The 24,986-nt window shown below is 51.7% G+C and overlaps 3 protein-coding genes across 4 annotated transcripts in view; 2 read left to right on the top strand and 1 right to left on the bottom strand.

Annotated features, from left to right (window-relative positions):
- Positions 1-18,133, bottom strand: part of LOC119102894 (saccharopine dehydrogenase-like oxidoreductase) — a 31,176-nt gene extending 13,043 nt beyond the window's left edge. Inside the window, exons 1-7 of one of the 2 annotated variants that reach the window (XM_037226354.1) lie at positions 18,009-18,133; positions 16,159-16,362; positions 15,661-15,767; positions 14,461-14,541; positions 13,030-13,209; positions 12,531-12,664; positions 11,455-11,600 (exon numbers count right to left, since the gene is read on the bottom strand). In XM_037226354.1, coding sequence (XP_037082249.1) covers positions 11,455-11,600; positions 12,531-12,664; positions 13,030-13,209; positions 14,461-14,541; positions 15,661-15,767; positions 16,159-16,333 — 823 coding nt within the window. In that variant the 5' untranslated portion in view covers positions 16,334-16,362; positions 18,009-18,133. Of the gene's footprint in view, positions 1-11,454; positions 11,601-12,530; positions 12,665-13,029; positions 13,210-14,460; positions 14,542-15,660; positions 15,768-16,158; positions 16,363-17,941 lie in introns of both variants that reach the window. The other variant, XM_037226347.1, reaches the window with a different exon arrangement.
- On the top strand, positions 6,677-7,706 carry LOC119102912 (basic salivary proline-rich protein 1). Its single transcript, XM_037226364.1, has 2 exons — positions 6,677-6,914; positions 6,945-7,706. Exons 1-2 carry the CDS (start codon positions 6,698-6,700, stop codon positions 7,379-7,381), a joined length of 654 nt encoding a protein of 217 aa, XP_037082259.1. The 5' UTR covers positions 6,677-6,697; the 3' UTR covers positions 7,382-7,706.
- Positions 18,134-18,446: 313 nt separating the features above from the next.
- Positions 18,447-22,727, top strand: Cpsf73 (cleavage and polyadenylation specificity factor 73). The gene is made up of 2 exons (XM_037226336.1): positions 18,447-18,630; positions 20,539-22,727. The coding sequence occupies exon 2, from the start codon at positions 20,587-20,589 to the stop codon at positions 22,606-22,608; it is 2,022 nt and encodes a 673-aa protein (XP_037082231.1). The 5' UTR covers positions 18,447-18,630; positions 20,539-20,586; the 3' UTR covers positions 22,609-22,727.
- Positions 22,728-24,986: the final 2,259 nt, after the last annotated feature.

The raw sequence follows: 24,986 nt of genomic DNA, 5'->3' as shown, positions 1-24,986 counted from the left end.
AATACACAATACGCATATTTTTGTGACCGTCCCACAGCGCCAGGTCGAAATATAGCACATGATTCTGAACTTTGATCTTGCATTTATCATACCCAGAATGCAGTGGCATTGATGGTCGATGTGATGTCCTGAACTGTCGGAGGGGTCGGTGCCCATGACGCATGAGGCATTACGAAGACAATAGGTTTGTTCAGTGGCACATCGTATGCTTAGGCTCTGTAACTGCCATGCATTAATGAACGGAAGCGAAACCTCACTTACGCAATGTTTGTCAAAAGCGGGTTGGTTATATGCCTGTTGCAGTATCATGAAGCTACAACCGATTATTTTGCGCACATGCGTCATTCGGGCAAACAAGGATTGCGTGGACGTGTCTTGGAGCCTTGACATGGGCAGTATTCGCCGGGAAAAGGCATCCATCATCTACTTTCTTTAATGTCAACATCAGAACATACACCTCGGCACCATCACTAGCGGGTTGAAATGGATCAAATAATGGCGAGGAGAATTAGGAGAACGAGTAGGGCCGGTTTTGTGTGGTTTGGTTATGGGCCCGCTATTGCTGACAACTTCCGACCGAACTGGACAAAGCGTTCCGTTTGTTTAACACAGAGGACAGCACGCACATAATCAATAACAAAAAAACAAAACAAAACATGTACGTCAACCAATGCACAACGATCCATGCCACTAAAATAAATTCGATCTTGTGATGGCTTGAAAAACTGAGTACACCGTTCAGCCACGTGCTCTACGATTTCCTTGATGAATGAACTGGACTTAATGAGGTAGTTCCGATAGCGCGATAAGTCTTGCTCAGATCGTTCTCGAGCGGAAAGCTCGGGACAATCTGCCCTTTCTAACGCGTGTGAATGTGAACACGAACTGACTGGTCGCAGTTTTCACCGATTTCAATTAAGATTAAGCCTGGGTCTTTTGAATGGATGAATCTCTGGGATCAGAGCCCACGCAAAGCAGTGCTCGTTGGGTAAGGTCTAAGCCACCCCACTCCCCCTTCCACCGATCGCAAAATCTATGTCAACGGCAGAATTACGCGCCGCAATGCTCGACGCGACCCTTTCTGCCCTCCGGCCTCTTCTGACCTTTAGCGCGGTCGGTACCACCGGTCACAGGTCATCCTAATCAAGGGCAAATAGCGAGTGGCTACAGCGACTTGAATGTACCCCGCCAAGGGTGGATCGGAAGGCAGACGCTCCAACCAACTGAGCTATCGGGACGGACAAACACCACCATTGACCAAATTTGTGTGCAGCTCCTAAAACTAGAGTAAAACCAACACAACCATGGCCTCCCGATATTGCTTTACAAAGGACCTTATAGCGATCTGACCATTGGTCTGTATCGTAATAACTACTGTCAATGGCGCATCGTTGTTCATTGGAGTTTTCGGGCGCGTCGACTGCAGTGGTCATTTTGCGCCCATGTCAATGGCGCATCGTGCACTTTCAGGCTCAACCTCATTCGGTGATCGCTGCCACAAAAGCCACCAATCGCTTTTGAATGGAAATGAGAAACAATTGTCTGTTCTGATATTGCCCAGGACATATTTCGATCCATCCCAACAAATCCCAATTACCTCAAATACTATCACTTTTGCGTGTTTGACTGTAACACTCCGGACTAAAACGCTGTCAAAACTGAAGTGCCACTGGGTGGATATTGCCTCCAACTGCACCTGTGTTAATGCCAAAACTTTGCGGAGCTGGTGCACAGTGAATGTATTTCAATTGACTTTTTAATTCACCCAATCACCTGCGTACATCGAACACCAGCACATTTTCCTCATTCACACGGTATCTTTTTTGCTCGTAAAAAGGTAACAACTTTTTATCTAAAAAATTGCTTGCAGCATTAACATGCCGTTAAGTAGAGCGATGTATTTCATGCTCTTGTTTTGCGCTGCAGTTATTCTGCAACGTTGTGGCCTTAACGCAGGCACGATGGGCAGTCAGTACTACCTCATCACACGCCATTATGAAAGCGTTTTAGTTCACAGCGTTCCGACAGACGGAAAGTGCAGACTTAACGATCTTCATGTGTGGGGGGATTGTTTTGATTGAGTAACGGTCTTTTCGTATCAGGTGTTACCTGTTCTTAAAAAGGCCAAACCAGGAAATACTTTGCTCCGGCCAATTTTTGAAGCAAAAAAATGAAATACGGGCAATCATTCGTTCACTTTGGCCCCTGTTAAAAGGGCGAGGCGCATACCATGGCTCAGGGCTCATGCCACGAGCTTTGCTGCATCATTTCCTCTCAAACCTACGCGCGCACGCCGTTTAGTAAGTACTGGCCAGACCTTATAATTGAGCAATGCAATGTCGCTGCAGCAATGCAGCGCAATGTCGCTCGGCCAGTTTAAGGATATCAACGTCAGATGAAGCTAAGCTTCATGCGCAACAAATCTCATGCATACTGTGAGCGTGCTTAACTGTTGCTCTCACACCTCGCCTAAATGACATACAAACGGAAACCGGTGTAGAACTCACAACCCATCCGTCATAAGACCTGTACTGCACCGTCCAGGGGAGGAGCCCCAGCTTTAGGCCCTCAGCAGAGCCGCCACATGCTCCTGTTTTGATGATACAAGAGCTGTGACAACTTTGGAGACACAGTTGTGAATTCGGTCGTCAATGCAAATGTATTTCATTTGCTTATCAATGCCTGACAAACATCAAACATCATCCCGAACATCATCCCAGTTTCCTACCATGCATTGAAACCTTCACAAGAAACGCTTACGTAGTGTACTAGATAGTTCTTCAGTCAAAATGCAAGGTATCTAATAGGAAAGGTGACATGAGCGAAGGACCACATCAATATTCAAGCGAAGAACAGTGGCTGGAATGCCGGCTGGGCAACACAGCCAGAAAAAAACCCGACCGGTGCTCGCCTCTGAGCTGGAGCTGCTACTGCTGGTCCAACATGATGCCGCTCTCTATCGCACTGCACAACCAGCAGCAAGTTGCAAACACTTCTCATTCGCCGGGGGTCTTGAACACGCTGGGTCGTCGTAGCCATAGTGTAAGCGAATGGAATACACTGCAGAGAAGGTATTCCACTGGCGGGTACACATGGTCAGATGTCATGTCTACCCGTCGCCTGACACGGCATCTGACCCATGTCAAACGGCCGGTACGGTTGTTCAATCTTCTACTTGCCGGCAGCAATCTCAGCTCCATTGTCCCAGGACTCGGGCCAGTTCTCCGGATTCCAGGACTCGGGCCAGTTCTCCGGATTCCAGGACTCGGGCCAGTTCTCCGGATTCCAGGACTCGGGCCAGTTCTCCGCATTCCAGGACTCCGGCCAGTTTCCCCCATTCCAGGACTCTTGCGCGTTCTTCGCGTTCCAGGACGCGGGCCAGTTCTCCTCATTCCAAGACTCGGGCCAGTTCTCCGGATCCCAGGACTCGGGCCAGTTCTCCGGATCCCAGGACTCGGGCCAGTTCTCCGGATCCCAGGACTCAGGCCAGTTCTCCGGATCCAAGGATTCGGGCCAGTTCTCTTCGTTCCAGGACTCCGGCCAGGCATTGTTCCCCTCCGGACCGGACTGTTCTGGCCCGGCTCCGGCAGGGCCCTGCTCCGGTCCCCCAGGACGCTGGGGCCTGGCCGTGGCGCAGGCCAGAGCGGCAGCGATGATGAGGAAGCTCTTCATGGCTGGCTGGTGGGCGAGGTGATGCTCAAGGCAGAACTTCTGGCCGTTATATACGGGTCGCCTGTGACTGAGCACAGCTGCCCCCGTCATCGGGCGCTGTGCCGGCATTGTCATCCACATGTGGCCGCTCTCTACCCAGTCATGGGATGGCTATCGTATGCAGTAGACGGCCCATCAAATTTGGCTCACAAGAGGATTCTGCTCATCGCTCGCACGATAATTTGCTTTTATTTCATATTTTCTTCTCGTGGTTTTTCTAACGTCCTGTTTTCGTTTCTCAATTTCAAGTCTCTGAATGTTGCGCCGCCGGACATAAGAAACTAGCGCACGACACGGTACTCTTCTGACCCTGCCGCCACGGAACACGACGATAGTCTGCAGCAAATAGTCTGCGAGCTCGCGGGCGTCAAGCTCAGGAACCAAAAGGTTTGAAGGCTTGAAAAGACAGGGTTGTGAACTGAACTGAATCATCTTTAACATGGCTATCTCAGTTCAAAACCCCGTACAAATGTGGGACACTCCTTTCGTGAGACATTGTTGAAAACTAATGACAATCGCAATGAGGGTGAAACCTATATATAACTAGATATAAACCTATATATATATATATATATATGTAAACCTATATCATACGCACAACCCCTGTTAATGAGGTCATAACTTCTATGTTCTGCAGGCATAAACAGAGAACTTCTACGCCATACAATGCTTAGCTTCGACCACTTCTGCGCATGTAATACAAAAGTAACTGTGGGCTGTATTGACAGGCGAGTGCGGCTGGGCCTACGCAAAACACGGTTTCCTTTTCAACTCATTTATCACTGATATTGATTGCGAAGCATTGTTTGTGCATGAGACAAGAAATTTTGACTCGAAGCGACTCGAACCCACCCCGCCACGGGTGGTGGACCGGAAGACAGGCGCCCTAACCAACTGGGTCACTGGGACGGACATTAATTGCCTCAAACCATGGAAGATTGACTGCTCGTAATTCTTAACTTGTTTAGCTTCTTAAGTACGTGCTTTCTTCCTAAGTGTACGATCACCCCTATTGTACTTTTGAAGCTATGAAGCTGATATAAAGTTGCTTATATTGGCAGTTTTATTCTAAAGGTGCGAGTCGCAATTAAGATTGATAGAAGCAAATGCTTGAAATGCGCCCGTGTTGCATAGATTCCTAGGGCACATCATGACAAATTTACGACCGAAATGTCATGCTAGCCACCATAGTATATCCGAGAGCATCTGACAAGTAGTAGTTAGAGCAGCTACCTTCCAGCCGAGGTACAATCTGCCTCACCTAAGGGACAGATGCTGAGGCGATATGATGCCCCACTAGGCTTCTACTGGCCTACATTTATTTAATTTGGCACCGCAAGCATGGTTTTCTATCCAGTTGAGTGAATCAAGCCCCTCCGCCAACTCTGACAAGAAATTTGGCCAAGTTCAGGGAGAACATGGTTAGCAGTATTTATTTAGTCTCACGATTTTCTCTGCTCCAGAATTGACACACAAAACTACGCGGTCCGGGACGCCAGACTGCCGCGTGACTCGGTCAATGCTGCGGGGGCGGAGCTGCGGAGGCTCGGAGGTCAATGCGGCAGGGGCGGTGGAATTACTTCCTCCTAACCGAGCAAACCAACCCTATATAGTTTGCACCGCTGCATCTACTCACCGACGTTGAGTCTGCGTAAATACCAAATACTACCGTTATAAATACTAAATATATGTTATAACTACTAAACATATATTATAAATACTAAATAAATCAACACCGTTATCACTGAATGATCCAGAGCTGAATTTTTATATCGTCTTTATGTATATTATCAATCAATCCTACTACCACTGCCCGACACGGCTCCCGTGCGGTCTTTTCTAAATCAACGTCAGAGTACTACAGAAATGATGCGCGCAGAGCAATAGTCCTCAACGTCGGAGCCGCTGCCAGTAATTTATCGGTCTCCATGTTGTTTTTCTAGGACCTCGATGCGTTGTACAAATAATTGTCAAAACCTAGTTTAAATAAAGGGTGAATCTAAAAAACGCGGCTAATTATTTCAATAAAAACCACAAGCCCTGCCAAAAGGAGAACAAGAAATCCTGCTTTAGCTTTACACCCATGAAGATAATGTAGGCGAAACGTTCTACATGCATCTATATCTCCTTTCTCCTATAATATAGCACATCTATTTCTCCATTCTCCCGATCTTCTTCCGAGGAATAAGGCCATTTATTACTACTGCCTTCTGCGTGAGAACAATGTTTCTCACACACGCGTTGTTTAACAACTTACGTAATTTGCACTCAAACCACAACTTGGTGGCCACGCCCCGTAAAAACGACAGAAAAATTGCATGCTTTTATTGCGTGCTACTGTTTCATCCCGTATTCAGCTCGACTTTCTTAGTGGAGAATGTGCATTCTCTCCATTGCTAAATCCTCCCCAAGAGCCGGAGACTTCTAAGGCGCCGTTTAATCCACGTGCCCAAGTGTGTGTTTAGGATGGTGTTTCACGTCGCTGTTACGCCCCACATACATACATTATGCCCTACATTACACACATTATATTCTAGGTTATACATGTATCTGTATATGATAGTGTGATGTCATGTATCATCACGTCCATATTAGCATGCGATCCAGAAACTTTCAATAATCACGCACGTGAGATATTCTTGACGTATTCTGCTCTTCCTGAAAACTTCACGTATGATGTTCTCGCCAACTATAGGTCGAATTCGCGCGCTAAATGCCAGCAGTGATGCAAGCAATGCCCAAGAAATCTCCACATCTATCCGTAAGTGTTTCATTTTCCCAGTGCCCAGCCATTACCAAGTAACACCTGGACATCACTCAGGCGGCCAGGAGCCTGTTCCTGTCTGGCGTCGCACAATAGCCGGCCCGTGACTGGGCAGAGGCGGGCCAGTTGTGGTTGACGGGGGCAGCTGTGCTCAGTCACAGGCGACCCGTATATAACGGCCAGGAGTTCTGCCTTGAGCATCACCTCACCCACCAACCAGCCATGAAGAGCTTCCTCGTCATCGCTGCCGCTCTGGCCTGCGCCACAGCCAGGCCCCAGCGTCCTGGGGGACCGGGACCCATGGGGCCCGGTTCCGGGTCTGGAGAGTCTGGAGAGATGGGTCCAGGATCCATGGGCCCGGGAGGCATGGGACCTGGACCCATGGGCTCTGGAGGCATGGGACCTGGACCCATGGGCTCTGGAGGCATGGGACCTGGACCCATGGGCTCTGGAGGCATGGGACCTGGACCCATGGGCTCGGAAGGCATGGGACCTGAAATGGAGGAGCAGGGCCCTGCCGGACCCGGGCCAGAACAGTCCGGTCCTGGCGGTGACAATGCTTGGCCAGAGTCCTGGAATGAGGAGGACTGGCCCGAATCCTGGAATGAGGAGAACTGGCCCGAGTCTTGGGATCCGGAGAACTGGCCCGAGTCCTGGGATCCGGAGAACTGGCCCGAGTCCTGGGATCCGGAGAACTGGCCCGAGTCTTGGAATGAGGAGAACTGGCCCGAGTCCTGGAACGCGAAGAACGGGCAAGAGTCCTGGAATGGGGGAAACTGGCCGGAGTCCTGGAATCCGCAGAACTGGCCCGAGTCCTGGGATCCGCAGAACTGGCCCGAGTCCTGGAATCCGGAGAACTGGCCGGAGTCCTGGAACAATGGAGCCGAGATCGCTGCCGGCAAGTAGAATATCCTACAACCACAACTGCCGTGTGCCAAGGCTGAACGGCCATGGCGAGCCAGCGCATCCTGGACCGCCAGCCAACCAGGAGGGAAGTGCTCGTGGCTCTCTGCAGTATGTGCAGTGAAATGCACAAACAGCAGCATCGAGCCATCCAAGCTGAGAGACGAGCACCGTTCGTCCGGGTTGTCACTCTCCATTGTCCCGGATGTGTTCCAACCGCTGGCCCTTGAGTGAGGGTCCATTTGCACCTTCGTTCCAGTCCCCTTGCAACCGCTGGTCTTCGCTTAAGTCTCACACGCTCTTCGTCAATATACTGTTTCAACCGATTGCCGCACGTTTAGATTAAATACTGGTGTGAAATACAGAACGCGCATATCTCCGTGAGAATTCGAAAGGGGTGCAGCAAAACACAATAATTGATTGGGGGCTTTAATTTCACATTAGCAGTAGCAAGAACGCATCACCACGTGATCACGTCGCTGCTGACAGCCAACTTCGACTACACGTGAAAACGTCTCCATTTGTTCACACCAAAGAGAGTAAATACAAAAACAATAAGCAACGAAACATGCCACTGAAATGGATTGCGTCTGGTGATTGATCAAGGCAAACTGGACAGCGCAATTCAGCCAAGCGCTCTTAGATTTCTATGCAAAACCGGCATAAACGAGGTAGATCCGATTGCGTGTTGAGTCTCACTCAGGTCGTTACCGAGCGGAAGGTTTGGAGCCATCTGGTGCTATGAAGACGTGTGCAACGGTATACTTGAACTGCGCGGTTCAAGTCCTGAACATTTTTGAAGACTTCAAGCAAGAGTCTTTTGAATGGATGGGTTCTGGGACCAGAGCCCACGCCAAGTAGCGCTTGTTGCACGAGCCTTAACGTCCACCATCCGATCGCAACATTCCACGTCAGTGGTACAATTTGTGGCAACAGTTAACCACTCCGCAATGCCCGGCGTGGTCCACCCTGCCTCTGACGTCATCTAGCCTCTAGGAGCTGCTGCAATCGGTCGCACGGGTCCGACTCCGGGTCTGGGGAGTCTGTAGGTAAGGAACTTGACCCACGGACTCGGAGGAAATGGAACGTTGATCCACGGGTTCGGAGAGCACGGGACCCGGAGCCATAAGCTCGGGAGCCATGGGACTCGGACCCATGGGTCCGCGATAGAGGCGCAGTTTTCTTCAAAATATTAGTCCGCAACCCGGCCGTCCCACTCACATAGTGATCCAGTTCACAAAAGCCCGCTGGGCTACAACACTGACCGTCATTTACCTCCATGTACTAAGTCATTACAACATGCATGTAGTCATGTGTCGTTAATTTTAAACCTATACACTCGTGTATGCATTTAATGGCAACTCAGTGTCGCCCAATACACGGCATTGTTTGGCTAACACCAGTGATGCTGCTTAGAAAGCAGCGATCAAGGTACCCGGCCAGTGGACTTTGTAATGCACCAAAGTAGATACCACACATTGTGGCGGTAGATTTCAAGTACAAATATGAAGGAAGGGGATGGATTTTTTAATTTCTCTGTCGCCGAAATGAACCAAAGATTTCACCATTCCATCTCATCTCAATAGACCACAGGCCATGTCTTCTAAAATTGCAGGCATCAATTGATGACTATGCAGCAACACCGTAAAAATGGTGGACGCTTCACGTCAAGTCTCTTCATGCGTAAGCACAAACAACATTCGAGTGCGTCACAATCGTCACAAATTCATAATCCGCATTCAATAATCACAGGCAGTCTCTCACATAGCGCTCACACAACGCCTAAGTGGAAACGTACAACAATATCGCGTAAATACCACATGGTAGCTTTGAAATGATCCGCATGTCCCTGTTACCACTATGCATGTTCTCTACCATCTCAACCGTCGCGCGGTTTGCGTGATGCCGCGTGACAGCAAGGATAGCAATAATATGTCGTCTACGAATATGTGTCCCTTCAGTAATTATTGGCATTTAGCAATGCCACAAACACGCGAAACATTGTCACATCTTGCAGAAAAACTCCTGCGACAACAAACAACTTACTATAGATAGGACTTGTGTATACTTGTTAGCATACTTAGTATACTTGTATACTAGCATACTTGTTGTATACTTTTTTGTATACTTGTATAGAAGATAGGACTTTTGTATACTTGTTTTAAGTTTGGCAGCGCACTCTGGTTTTTAGATAAGTACAAAACCTAACAAACAGGAAAAATGCATTATTTTTATTGTTAAAATTTAAGTATTGCCTATGATCCAGCCAAAAGCCCAAGGGTTCTTGCGGATCACACATTCGCTGGTTGACAGGGTGAAACGCTGCCAACTTGTCCGCGTCCCTTGTCCAGATCGCATGTGACCCGCAATTGAGAGGCGGGACCCGCCGGAGCCAGGTGAGGACAATCCGGTCCTGAGCGAAACAACTGAGAGGCGGGACCAGGATCCAGGTCTAGACAGTCCGGTCCTGAGCGAAACAACGGAGAGGCAGGACCCGCCGGAGCCGGGCCATGACAGTTCGGTCCTGAGCGAAACAACGGAGAGGCAGGACCCGCCGGAGCCGAACTGGGACAGTCCGGTCCTGAGCGAAACAATGCTTGGCCAGAGTCCTGGAATGAGAGAACTGGTTCCAGTCCTCAGGCGAAAAAAAACTGGTCTGAGTTCTGGAACGCGGAGAACTGGCTCGTATGTTGGAACCCCGGGTCTGAGATTGCTGCCGGCAGTTAGAATATTCAAAACCACAACTGTCGTGCGCCAAGGCTGAATGGTCATGGCGAACCCAAGCATCCCAGACCGCTAGCCCACCAGGAAGAAGATGTTCGTAACTTTCTTCAGCATGACTCCGGCATAAGGTGTGGCCAACAGCTTCAATCTCGCGTTTGTGAGAGATGAATGGATATTGACGACCTAATTGGCGCTCAACATTATCGAAGGCGTCGCTGTTTCTATGGTCATAAGTCAATGGCGACTGCTCTGCTGACCAGGTACAGGAGAGGCGCCGTGCCCCAATGGAGCAGCGCACGGCCCCGGTCTTGTGACCGGAAGATCGTGGGTTCGAGGCCTGCGTCCGACCAAACTTTGTTGCACCGGAGCCATAATCAGCATGGGAGTTTGCGAAGCTAAGGATGATTCCATGATGGCTGATGGTCACCATGACAGCCGACTTCTCAGGGCGCTCCGGCATCAGAATGCAACTCTGCGGCCAGGGCCGTGGTAGCCGCGTACCCCGTGGAAAGTTCACGAGACTGAACGGGGCAGAATGACGTCATTTCCAACGTTGTTGGAAACAGACCATCATAAAACTGACGGGCCGATATGACAGGTAAGTGGCACTACAAGGCTGGTCACGGCTATGACCTAGGTACGATGACAGCCACTGGCAAGTGAGAGCCAGCTACTTGCTGACGTTGCACAAACCGCGCCGACCCGCAAATTAATTGGCTGCCAAATCGGATCAGAAATTCGAAATCATGCATACGTGTTTGGAGTGCTCCAATCATCCAGACAAGCCCACACCATGAAGTTTGGGTGACGTTAGGTGCAGTGCATGGTCCGTCAGCGTCTGAAGCTGCTATCATGCCAGCAAAGAGGAAATGGTGTAGACCGCAGCTACGGTTCAACAACCTAGCTGCTGCTGGTCGCGTGGTTTGGTCGCCTTTTTCAGTTTTTTTTTCAGCAATTAAGCCAGTGCATAAACGCCATAAACGCCTATACAACGAAATATCGACGAACAATCAGGTTTTCATCGAAATTTAAGCCTTTGCCAGTAAGCAGCTGATCAGAAGCAATGGAAACACACATTACCAGCACGACTTCACGGCATGCGAGAACATGCCGGTTGGCTGAGGTGGGCACGCTCCCTGGCGGCAGCTGGGTCTGCGCCGTGGCGGATTTCCGGTGAAGTATTGCCTCTTACACAGTCATTTCAAATCACGTCGCGTTTCTCTATACGTTGCATGTTCCACAACAGGCCATTTCAAACCACGTCGTGTCTCTCTGCATGTTGTGCCCTTCACAACAGGTCACGTCGCGTGTGCTGCCCACAGTCAGCTGGCGCAGAGCGCGGCGGTACATACCGATGCCCACGTACGGGCTGTACTGGACGTTGCGCCAGCCGCGCTTCTCGTAGTTGTGGAACACGCTGCGCTGTACCACCGACTTGTCCGAGCCGAGGAACGGCAGGCAGTACTTATTGATGACCGAGCTGCTGTGCAGGTTACCGCTGCGGACGGACGGCAGGTCAGCGGGGTCAACATCAGGCCGTTGCGGACAGGCGGCAGGTCAGCGGGGTCAACACCAGGCCGCTGCGGACAGGCGGCAGGTCAGCGGGGTCAACATCAGGCCGCTGCGGACGGACGGCGGGTCAGCGGGGTCGGAATCAGGCCGCTGCGGACGGGCGGCAGGTCAGAGGGGTCAACACCAGGTCGCTGCGGATGGACGGCAGGTCAGCAGGGTCGGACGGCAGGTCAGCGGGGTCAGCATCAGGCCGCTGCGGAGGACAGCGCGTCAGCGGGATCAACCCCAGGCCGTGTCACCAGTGCACCGCCGGATATCCAGACTTGCGCCGGCCAGCCGACACAGTGCTCTTGGACTCCGTGCACAGTGGCAGTAACCGGGTCCCGCTCTGTATTCCGGGCGCACGCATATTGTAAGGAGCAGCCTGATTTGCGGCACGGTTTGCATGTTCCCTGAATATTCACCTGGTTCATGAAAAAATGCAGAAATGCATGCATTGATCAGCCACCAAACGCAAAGCTAGAAGCGCATTTTATCGCCCAGAGGCCAACAGCCCTCACCAACGACTCTTTCCTCTACATCTGCTTGGCGGTGGCTGTATGTGTGCTGCATGCAAGGGATCATCGTCAGCGTTATTCGTACTTTCAACACGTCGACGGTCCGTCCTGGACGCAGTGATTCTCCATGGTCTGATCCCCAAGCACGGTCACATGTCAGCACGTGACATATCGAGCCTCGGGCCGCCACTCACTTCGGCCTGCCACTCACCAGCGCTGCGACCGGCACAGCTGGTGAGGCTGGAAGAGCAGCTCCCCGCCAGACAGCAGAGAAGCTGACAATCCTCAATGTCCTCACAACACAGCCGCCGGACGAGCCCGGCGCACGTGCCGTGCGTCACCCCAGCAGCACCACTCACCGGTTCGGCAGCTTGTAGTTGGACCTGGGCAGCCGTTTGCCGAACAGCCGGCGGCGCAGCGGGCCCAGCTCGTGCTGGTTGGCGAAGCCGTGGATGGCCGACTGGTAGGTGGCGTAGTGGATGCCCCGGTAGCCCTGGCACGCCCAGGAGACACGTCAGCACTGCCCTGCAGCCGCGGCGTCAGCGGGGTTGGGCCCGGCCCTCTGGCCCCACCATCACGGCCACACGCCTCTGCTGGCGAGCGAGGTCTGCCCTTGCACACGAAGCCGTCGATACTGAGACCCTCCCCACCTGGTGAGAGAGGAGCATACAGCCAGCTCACAGCACGTCTGACACCGACAAGCAGCCCGATACATGTAAGTGGTCTCTAGAAGATGACCATGTTGGAGCATGCGGCGCGTATAAACGCGTGGAAGAGCCAGCAGTCCGCCGCACGACTGTTCCTCCCAGGCGGCCATGCTTCCAAGGGCAGGCGGGACCGCCGTTGGCCCGCTCGTACCTTGGGGCCAGTCTTGACGTTGAAGTAGCTCTCGATGCCGTTCAGGTCGCCGTCAAACTTGTCGTGCACGAACACCACGCCCATGTCGGCTGGGATGGAGTCGAAGCCACACGCGCCCACCACGTACACGCCCGCCTTCTCTGCCGCCTCGTGGTAATTCAGCTGGGTGCCCTCCAGGAACTGACGGGCAGGGAGTGTTGGGATGTAGGGTGTTTGGCGCCAAAGAGCGGCCACGGCCGACGCACGCGTCAGCTGTGCGCTCTCCCCGTACCCGTCGTGTGTCGCGTGGGGTCCCCATTGTCTACGCTAGCCGGCCTCTTTTGAAAGTGCAGGTTACTGCTATGCGTGCTTTTAGTGGCGCGTGTGTCCTCTCCGACAGGAACGGCTTGCATTTCCTGCGATGTGAACATTCTGAGGCAAAAACTGAGGATGGCAACAACCAGTTACGCAGCCACAAGCCGCCTAAATTTCAGCTCAAAACTGTCCGGCTCCAGCAGCAGGCCCACGTGACATTTGCCGCCTCGACGCCTCTCTCTCTCTCTTATGATCCACAGAGTAGTCACAAAACAAATCATGTCCAATGGAGCAGCGTGAAAAATAGCTCAACAGATGAATCCCGTGTCGTCTAGCAGCATCAGGCGCATGGAGAAATGGCGTGCGTGCATTGCTCTTCGCATGCCGGTAAGTCTAGACAGGTGTGCGGCGACATCTGACAAATTGGCGACCCTACAGGGACCTAATCATAACATCGATTGTCAAGATGACGTGCCTGTTTACATGCGCAGGGTCGGGTTGGAACACTACTTGAAAACGTCCGAAGTCACGAAGACGCCTTCCAAATCGAGTCGCAAAAAGCATTACTCCATGCTTTATCATATACGTCTGCCAGTCAGGCTGATGGGCCATTAGAGTCGGTCGTCCTTGGCGAGTGAACGAAAGAACGTCGTTTGCCACTGGCCTACCCGCAGCCTCAGCGGTTCAACTCTAGTGCATTTCAGGCAACATATAAACATTCTGATCAATGCTAAGCCGATGCGTCGGTACCACAATTCTATAAGTTTGGCTCGCTCTGCTTGCACACTTCCTTAATCCTGACCGGCTGCAAAGCTCACTACATCTAATTAGAAACAGATGCCTGCGAATAAAACTCTTAAAGCGCCGTAGCAAACACATAACTGCTCTGGGCGGAGCGGTCCCCGGCGTCGCCCCAGGCTATCGACCCGCCCGATAGCTGAGCAGGGAGCAGTCGGCCAGGTGGACCGCCCAGCTACGGCGCTAATGGGCGGCAGCCGGCGGTAATGGCGCGGACGACAGCTGCGACGGCCGGCCGGCAGCCCTGGGGCGCCACCCGCCGCCGGCGGCCGCTCCGACCCCTCCGGCCGGCCGGCGCCACCCCGGCCGTCCCGGCGGCACCCGGCCAGCCGCCCTCACCTGGGGCTCGCCGCTGATGTCCACGTGACTGGCGCCGTTCGAGACGCACGCCTTGACCACCTGGTCGCCGAAGAAGCGGTACTGCAAGCAGGCCGGCCGCGCGTCAGTGCCGGTCTGCACCGGCCGCCTCCAGAATGCATCGCGGCTGTAGCCGGGGTCGCGCATACCACACACGATACGTACACAACGAATGGTGAAAGCCGCATGCGTGCCCGATACTGAACGTCTTTACCACATGAGGGTTATTGGTACTTTGAGCGAATTACAAAGATGTATGCTGGTTTCTAAGTGGAAACCAAGGTACGCCCAACGAATTTTGGCTTGTATACTGAAATGCACTGCCTGGAACGATCCAGTTATGCCAAACATGTAAGTGACAGTGATTACAGAATGGTCAAGAAAACGGATTAAAGAAATCTGTGCACACTTTCGACTCTCTTTCCTCCCCCGTCGCCCTCTCCCTCCTCCGCTCTCCCTCTCCCTCTTCCATCTCCCTCTCCCCCCTTCCCACCCTCTCCCTACTCCCCATCTCCCCTCTCCCTCGTACCTCTCCCTCCTCCTCTCCCTCTCCCTCTCCCTCTCCCTCTCCCTCATCGCCCCTCTCCCTCTCCCCTCTCCTCTCCCTCTCCCTCTCCCTCTCCCTCTCCCTCTCCCTCTACCCTCTCCCTCTCCCTCTCTCTATCTCTCTCCTCCTCTCTCTCTCTCTCGCTCTCCTCTCTCCTCTCTCTTCTCTTCCCCCTCTCTCTCTCTCTCTCTCTCTCTCTCTCTTCTCTCCTCTCTCTATCTCCCTCTCTCTCTCTCTCTATCTCTCTCTCTCTCTCTCTCTCTCTCTCTATCTCTCTCTCTCTCTCTTCTCTCTCTCTCTCTCTCTCCTCTCTCTTTCTCTCTTCTCTCTATCTATCTCGTCTCTGTCTCTGTCTCTCTCTCTCTCTCTCTCTCTCTCTCTCTCTCTCTCTCTCTCTCTCTCTCTCTCTCTCTCTCTCTCTCTCTCTCTCTCTCTCTCTCTACCCACCCACCCATTCAACTTCAGCTACGCCAAGCATAAACTCCACGCATAACAGTGCCGCTACCCTTGGCTCAGTCACCACCACTTCGCCATGGATCGAGGTGGACACAAGCGCTGTCCACAGCAGCGCTGGACACGAGCCCTGTCCCCAGCGCCCGGGTCGCCGCGCCGCCCCACCGGCCGTCGGCCCGTACCGGGCCGACGCAGTTGAGCACCACGCGAGCGCGGCGTGCCATTTGGTTCAGGCTCTCCTCGTCGCTGACGTCCGCCACGATCAGCTCCACGTGGTCCAGGTTTCTGCCTGCAGGGGAGGCAACAACGGCCCGGTTATTTAGCAACGCCTATTAACTGTTCACCGTGAGTTTATTGAGCAGAGAATCGATCCCGGACCTCCCGGCACATACGCTCACTGGGTCGCAGAACCCTGCCCATATCAGCAGCAAATACGAGCGAGTTTTGTGCCGCGTCAGCATGGAAGCCTAGCAGGCTCACAACATTAAATAAACATGTGTGATAATCAGACTGGCTTTCTGATGGGAAGCTAACTGACCTTGTTTTCATGGGGCAACAGGGAAAAGTATGAGTTCCCCTTGACACCTTTCACTGGATATCTCCATCTGGATATCTTCATCTCCACTAAATCACTCCAACTGGGATATGTTCTGGGACATATGGTTATTTGTCAGGCTCACCAGTCTCCTTGACTGCCTGCTGGCGGACCTTCTCGAGCTTGGCGCGGTTCCGGCCAGCGATGCCCCAGGAGAGGCCATCACCATCTGCCTCCACCTGAGCAATCTCCTCCACCACAAACTGGCCAGTAAAGCCAGTCGCTCCGAACACCACCAGGTCCACACGGTCGCCAGCCATGGTTGTGTTCCAGCAGTCCCTGTGGTGTACTGTGGAAAGGCTGGTGTCAGAGCAGGTGACAGCTGCAGCAGGGGTGCAGTTTGCTGCAGTTTCACAAGTCAACTTGTGGGATTTTGTCAAGGGCCTGCTCAACCTGAGGTAATACTAAAATAAGCTGCAGAGCTTCAGAAAATGAGTTGGGGAGGGGGGGGGGGGGGGCTGAGCAGTGAAAAATTATGTGATCTCTTCTCCACAAGTAGCCCACAACCTGGACTTCTTCCTGGATATGGCCAACTTCCAGCTCAAGGTCAAGGAGTGTCCAAACCTCTCCTCTCCCCAACAAAGCAACTAAATCAGAAACTACACTCCCCCAAAACCTGTTTTTTCACTGCCTCTGTTTGGCTAAATATCTCTACTTTTTATGCTTTGAGAGCACTGAACAAATCAGCCACTTTTTATCATATTGTGCAAATTTTCAGTGAACATGGGGCCTAACCCTGAGAGGAGGGATATATGTCAAGTTGGGGGGGGGGGGGAAGGGCACCCAACAGGAAAAACAGGTGTGTAACAGATAGGCAAACAACCCCATAAACTTGGCTATCTGTGCACTTGATACAGAAGTCAAGAACAATTAATAACCTGGCTGTGTGTGCAGGTTTTGCACTATTTAATCATGTTTTTTCGATACAGACATCAAGACCAATCAATAACTTACAGCTATCTGTCAGTCACTTGTCATAGCAGCAATAGTGCTTAACCTGCATTCTCAACAAGCATATAGAATAAACATATCACAGCATATTCATATAATATCCTGATTCATATTTAAACCAGGAGTGCAAGAGGATTCCCCAACCCTCACCTTACCCTCAGGGAGGGTAAGCTGATAAACCTTTTTTGGCTATTTTTGCCTAGTTTCCAGTTTCCAGACCATTACACAGACATTACACTTCAGAATGTTGTGGCACAGCCTCTCATTCTGTGCCAAGTTCTGGTGACCCTGCTTGCAATTAAGTTTATAATTATTGGAAGCATAGGACAGATTGAGATGGACAAAAGGAAACTAAAGAAACAAAATATACAGAAATAATGCCTTAATGGCTAATGCTAAATGTCAATGTAATAAGCAATTCCAATAATAAATAATATGGGCCCTGTTTGTAAAAAACAAGCATTTAAGTTATATCTCCAAACAACACATTCACAAAATATTAATGGTAACATGGTCTCAATGGAAACAGACACCTAAACATGCAGTTAATCATTGGCACCCAAAGAAGCAGCTAGTAGACACCAATAACAACTATCACTCCCCCTACAGCAATGTCAATAAGGAACATAAATGACTTCTCTATGGTTGGGAGCAGGAGAATGGAGATATGAGGCACAGTCCATGTAAAAGTGGCATCCAGCCATTGTTAGATCACTGCGTTATAATGTAATTGGGGGGACAGCAGGCCCCAACTTGTGTAAAATTCACATTTAAATGTACTTAGCATTACATTAATAATTATTACGGATGCGTACAACAATCTGACAGAAATTGCTGCTTCCCCGCCCACTTTAATCAATCTTCGTTTTCACGCTGAGGATGTGACGAAACTCTGACACGATCGGCGACAACTTCACCTTGCTAACGACCACGTCCTCACAACCATGAGCCAAGCGGGTAAAGGCCTGACGCAGCACCACGGACCTGAGAGATAAGCGTCGGACTTCGACCCCAGAGCAGCGCGCCTCTCCACTGAGCTCCCCTGGGCGATCCAACCTGCAACGCTGTGGGCGCCTTTGGCTGGCTGTATTTCTCGCGCGTGTATACAGCCCCTAGCGAAGCACTGTTCATTCTTGATTCGTCCTTGGGATCGCCAGTTGCTGATTGGTCACTCAGGGCGCTCCCAAGTCACAGGAGCTATTGTGTATTGTATGTAATTGAAATAAAGCTAAATATTGAGGTAAGAATGCTTTTGGAATTTTTCTTGTACTTTATAAATGCTAAAATTTCTGACATAATGCCATTGATGGAGATACTGGTTGTTTAAATCTGCCTAGCACATCCTTAACTTTTAATACAAATTTAGCGCAAATAAGACAAGCAGTCACAGGTCGCTATTATGCTCTTGGCAGGCGGGAAAAATCCGGCGATGGATGGAACATGGGTTGGGGGCCGACTCTTGGGACCTGCTGGAAATTCTGGATTTCTATAGCGCATCGCGGGTAACATAGGCTGTACAATCGTGTGACTGGTCCATTCACTGGGTTTGGTATAGCCCTGTCAATAAAGTCCCTGCGGCTGGCGGGAAGCGTCACACCAGTGAAGCGTGAGTTTTCTGTTCACGTTCTGGTGTACCTGAAATGGATTTAAGCTACCCTGGAAATGAAATTTTTCAACTGTAATCCATTTAAAGCCATGTTGAGCCAAGGGTTCTTGAGAAGCTAGAATTGTTGTGTTTGGGTGATAAATTTTGTGAATCATTTGGTAAAGTCATGCATATGGTGGGATGTTACAGGATAAAGATAAAGTACCTGGCTAATGAAAATGGTTTGGAATGTGGGGAGCTGGCTATTTTCACCCAGTTTCTTTTTGTGTGACTTGAACATTTTTTCATCATGGTTTGACCAGACTCAAAGGCTGAAAATACTACAGACGATAAGATTTACTCAAAGCAAAGTCATCTTTGTCACTTATTTGTTGTCCTAATGCAGACCATATGTGCCATTTTATGATAAGTAAGAAGTAAGGCTACATTATCAGTTTGAGTATTGCATGGCCCTAATTAATTTGCACAAAGAACAACCTAATCATCACCCCCATAGTGCTTACTTGTGCCCAGATTTGGGCCTATTCTTGTTACTTGGACACTTTTATATTTTGGATTGTTTTTCACCTAAAATATACTGACACACAGGAGTGAGACCTTGAGGGCTTACTGCTTACAGAGTTTACTTAACTGGAATACTGCCAACATACTGTGGCATGGTATGCTTCTGTTGGGTGTTAAGCACAGGTCAGCATTTATTATATAATGGGTGTATTCCAGGAGTCCTATGGTATCAGTTTTATTGTCAATGGTAGGCCTTGCTGAGGAAACATTACAGCTTGGCTTTGTAATTCTCATGCAGCCATTCCATGTGCCTTCCTTCATGAGATGCACACACAGACCCAGACCTGGGGCACTGTTCCTTGTAAGTTTAGAATTGACCTTTGCACTATTGTCGAATCTACCCTCAAACTTGACTGTGCTCTCAATGTTGAGCACTTCTGTACCTGGGTTTGTTGAAACCTTGTTCTTGATTCCAGCATTTCCCATGTATCTGGGGACTAAGTAGGTCCAACCAGGCTTAGTATGTCCATTAACCTAGCCCCTTGCATGACACTACCCTGTCTTCAGACACACTCCTACATGAGCCCTTGTACCTCTCTTGCCATGTGTTGGCCTTTATACCTTTAGAGTGAGGTATGCACCTCTGCTGAAGCCTTGAGTGTCATTCTGCCTACATTTATGGATACCCTCTGCCTGAATCCTGATGCATCTGCAGATTGAGATTGAATTTTTCTGGGGATTGAGTTCCCCGCAGTGGGGCTCAGGACTCTTGTCTGCCCGTAGACTTCGCACACCCCTCTGTTTTGACTAGGAAAACTGCTGTACTTGCATTTAGGGATGATCCTTTACCTATAGTTAGAAGTGTCTCTCCTGGGCTTTGGGAGCACCTTTAGCTCTGCTTCAGAGTTCCCTCCACTAATAGTCTTGGGAATGCTCTTGTCCTTTGCCTTGGGGCACCCCTCTTCCAGAGCATTAGCCACTAAGCTGCTCCTCTACCACAGCTCCATTCTCCTTAGGGTCTGATGCGCCCCTCTGCCAGCACTTGGAACACTGCTGTGTAAGCTTGGGCCACAGCTTTGTTTGGGATTGGGAGATGCTGCTCTGTGTGGGCTTGGTACATCCCAAAGCTGGACCCCATCTTCGTTAAGGGCGTTCCTATGGCTGGGTTAAGCATGGCCTGTTCACTTTGGCTTGGGGATGTCTGTCTAACTTGGGCCTTAATAATGCAGCACTTCCCTCTTCCCCATCTCCCATTCTGCAATTGTGGCAACAGGAATGTCTCAATCAGACAGATGGAGCCCCTGATCTATATGTGATGAGGCAGGCATCATAGGCCCAGGCTGTTCTTCCCTTGTGTGCACCACCAGTCTCACTGACTGCTGTGTGGCTGTTGTGTGCCTGCAGTGCGCGTGTGGGTGGCAGTGGCAGCAACGCTGATCTCTGAGCCCGACGATGGACGAGCTGGACCAGCTGCTGATCCGGCCCCTGGGCGCCGGCCAGGAGGTGGGCCGCTCCTGCATCATGCTCGAGTTCAAGGGCAAGAAGATCATGCTCGACTGTGGCATCCACCCGGGCCTCTCTGGCATGGACGCGCTGCCCTTTGTTGACATGATCAACGCCGAGGAGGTGGACCTGCTGCTGGTGAGTCACTTTCACTTGGACCACTGCGGCTCGCTGCCCTGGTTCCTGCAGAAAACCACGTTCAAGGGCCGCTGCTTCATGACGCACGCCACTAAGGCCATCTACCGCTGGCTGCTTGCCGACTACATCAAGGTGTCCAACATCGCCACCGAGCAGATGCTGTACACGGAGGCCGACCTGGAGGCCACCATGGACAAGATCGAGACCATCAACTTCCACGAGGAGAAGGACGTGCGTGGCGTCAAGTTCTGGGCGTACCACGCCGGCCACGTGCTCGGCGCCGCCATGTTCATGATCGAGATCGCCGGCGTCAAGATCCTGTACACGGGCGACTTCTCGCGCCAGGAGGACCGCCACCTGATGGTGGCCGAGATGCCGACCATCCAGCCGGACGTGCTCATCATCGAGTCGACGTACGGCACGCACATCCACGAGAAGCGCGAGGACCGCGAGAGTCGGTTCACGGGCGTGGTCCACGACATCGTGCAGCGCGGCGGCCGCTGCCTGATCCCGGTGTTCGCGCTCGGCCGCGCGCAGGAGCTGCAGCTGATCCTGGACGAGTACTGGGCGCAGCACCCGGAACTGCACGACGTGCCCATCTACTACGCCTCGTCGCTCGCCAAGAAGTGCATGGCCGTGTACCAGACGTACGTGAACGCCATGAACGAGCGCATCCGCCGTCAGATCGCCGTCAACAACCCGTTCGTGTTCAAGCACATCCAGAACCTGAAGGGCATCGACCACTTCGACGACGTCGGGCCGTGCGTCATCATGGCCTCGCCGGGCATGATGCAGAGTGGCCTGTCGCGCGAGCTCTTCGAGTCGTGGTGCACCGACCCCAAGAACGGCGTCATCATCGCCGGCTACTGCGTCGAGGGCACGCTGGCCAAGCACCTTCTCTCGGAGCCGGACGAGGTGAACACCATGTCCGGCCAGAAGCTACCGCTCAAGATGTCCGTCGACTATATCTCGTTCTCGGCGCACACCGACTACGCGCAGACGTCCGACTTCATCCAGCAGCTGCGCCCGCCGCACATCGTGCTGGTGCACGGCGAGCAGAACGTGATGTCGCGCCTGAAAGAGGCGCTGCTGCGCGAGTACGCCGCCGACCCGCAGCGCGGCGCCGTCCAGATCCACAACCCGCGCAACACTGTGGCCGTGACGCTGCACTTCCGCGGCGAGAAGATGGCCAAGGTGATGGGCACGCTGGCCATGGAGCCGCCCACCGACGGCCGCCACCTCGCCGGCGTGCTGGTCAAGCGCAACTTCAGCTACCACCTGCTCTCGCCCGACGAGCTCGGCAAGTACACGGACATGACGCAGAGCCAGGTGTCGCAGCGGCTGAGCGTGCACTTCTCCGGCTCGCCGCAGCTGCTGCAGTACGTGCTGTCCAACATCGCGGCCGACTTCGAGCCGGCCAAGGGCCGCCACCAGTGGCGCCTGTTCAAGGCCGTCACCGTCACGCTGGACGGCCAGACGGCCGTGCTCGAGTGGGTGGCCAGTCCGGGCGCCGACATGCTGGCCGACGCCGTGCTGGCGGCCGTGCTGAAGGCCGAGACGACGCGCGTCGACGCGCCCACGCGGCCGCTCAAGTTCGACCGCATGCACTACAAGGAGTGTCTGATCGAGACGCTGCAGGAGATGTTCGGCGACGAGTCGGTGCCCAAGTTCTTCAAGGGCGACAAGTTCTACGTAACGTGTGGCGGGCGGCGCGCGGATATCGACCTGGCCGACATGACGGTCACGTGCGAGGACGACGAGATCTTCCGCAACACGGTGCACACGGCCGTCACCAAGCTGTACCAGTCGCTGGCGCCCGCCCGGCTCAACTGACCGGCGCCCACCTCGGCCCGACATGGGCCGTGGGCGAGGGCTCTCATCGTCATACGCTGTGTTCGCCATTGTGAAGTCGTTAAACGTGCTATTATTTGTAATAAAGACCTGGCAACGAACTGTTGGCCCGGATATCTCTGATTTTTGGATATCCCGGATATCTCTGAGGCTCAAATTTCGGCGCTCCAGCGGAAATGTCTCCTGGTCGGTGGCGGTTGACATCGGGCGAGAACAGGGAATGGAGTCAATCATAAGGGAAGTGTTGGTAGAAAGACAAATGGAGTTACATTTAGCGTGCAAATGGTTGTTGTGTTAGCAAGCGATCGCGCATATCTTCCTGAACGCTTCATCCTTCTGTATAAGCATGCACATTATGAAATGCATGGGCACGGTTTGTTGATTACGCTCCCAACGAATACAAGGAAGTGTTGGCAGAAAGACGAGTGAAGTTACATTTAGCGTGCAAATGGTTGTTGTGTTAGCAAGCGATCGCGCAAATCTTGCTGAACGCTTCATCCTTCTGTATAAGCATGCACATTATGAAATGCATGGGCACGGTTTGTTGATTACGCTCCCAACGAGTGCAAGGAGGCCCAGTCTCCAAAAAAGCCCGAGGTCTATTCTGAAACTCGATAAAAATGTGTTGCTTACTTTCCCACGTAGTCTGCGGTCGTGTAGTGGCTTTCAGTTTCCTGCAGTAACTCGTGCTCTTGTGAGTCTTGTGCGCGGAGACATGCTGCACGCTCATTGTCCCTGATCACCTCCCCTGGTTGGATGGACCGCCACCCCTGGACGAGAAACGGCATGTGTATTGCAGTTGGAAGACGCTGGTGTATGCCGAGATGCCGGCAGCCGGTGGTGGGCCGGCGTCGGCCGGGCTGGAGTGATGGGTCGGTTTGGCAAGACCGGGAGATTCGACCGATACCAGCGCCAGCACCAGTCCAAGCATGGCTACGTTATGCTCACGCCAATGCGCCTATCATCTGGTGTTGGTGTGGTGTAAGGGTTGGGTACGAAGACCATGATGGATATATTCTACGTTCTATCACCAACGGAGCCAAAACCCTATGCATATAAAATAAACCTTTAGTTTTTACCTTTTGCGATAGGTGGCAGTGCCTGTACGTTTTTGCTGACTCCAGTCCGTGTAATTTTTATTTACATGCATGGTCAATTCCTCAAGTGGATCCATACTACCATGATATCGTCCTTCTATCAATGTGTTAAACTTATTGTCGTCGATGAGTACATGCCTTGAAATAGTTATCTTGGGATTATTTGGATTTTGAATAAATTAGAGATGTTGGCTGCTGCCCTAGGTAACCGGGCAAAACTTCGTATGGCATTTATCAGCGGGGCGTTGGCAAGGTAAAGACCACTGGGGCTCTTCCCCCCCCCCCTCCCAGAGCCAAAAAGTTTGCACTACATGATGGGCGGATTCGCCGAAATTTGGTTCATATTCGCATATTTCGGAAAAGTTTGATATCTTCCCTTCCTCTGAAAAAATTTTGCTCACGTGCATGTTTTCTTCGTATTCCGTACAAAAAACTTCGCATGCAGACATTCATGTCGTAGTTGTGTGCACAACGCCTCGTAAACACATGACCCTACTGCAAATCCTTGGATGCAAATGTATATGCATGAATGCTCGTTTTCCGTAGAACTTTGCAGGCTCAGTTATTTGTATCGCATTTCGTAACGAACTCATTCCTTCGAATTAATTTTCCGTATCATGATTTTTCATACAAACATTCATTCACATCGCGTTCTTTTATGCGCGCGATTTTTCGTAGCACACTTATACGTGCATGCGATTCCGGGCTGCGTTTCTTCACATGGCACATCTCCGCACAGGTAGTTCTTTGCACTACATTTTTTTGCGCAAGCATTCGTTCGCATGGTTTATCTGATGGCAAATCATAAACGTTAGCGTCTCTTTATCCGCATGGCTGCTCCGTCGTTCCCTCCTGTCTTCTCCTTCCTCTTTTTCCCCACAATCTATCGTTCTTAGCAGGATCCTTGCATCACTCCATCGTGTATCTCACGGTTCTCTGTCTCCATACATGACTATGAATGGGGTGAAGGGCTGACTATCTGCTGGTGGCCCTTATCCCTTCATCTAGCCCAGCTGTCAGTCTTCCATACCCGGGCCAATGAGATGCCCGCGTTGGAGTTCGCTTCACAGAAACGGCGCCCTCTGCAGTCGACACGGCTGTTCGCCACCAAGACAACCTAGGCCATCTGTGCCTCGTATGGAGGAACATTCCCTTATCCTAGGAGACAGTCCTACACAGGACTCCGTCGATTATGCCTTGTTTAAAGGGAATGTTCCATATTGGGAGATATTGAAGCAAGAATTGGATATGATGAAGTAAGAT

This window comes from Pollicipes pollicipes, unplaced genomic scaffold (assembly GCF_011947565.3).
Source record: "Pollicipes pollicipes isolate AB1234 unplaced genomic scaffold, Ppol_2.1 Scaffold_2555;HRSCAF=2994_pilon_pilon_pilon, whole genome shotgun sequence".
NCBI classification, from domain to species: Eukaryota; Metazoa; Arthropoda; class Thecostraca; order Pollicipedomorpha; family Pollicipedidae; genus Pollicipes; species Pollicipes pollicipes.
Note: the sequence above shows the minus strand (reverse complement) of the source record. Positions and strands in the feature narration are given on the sequence as shown.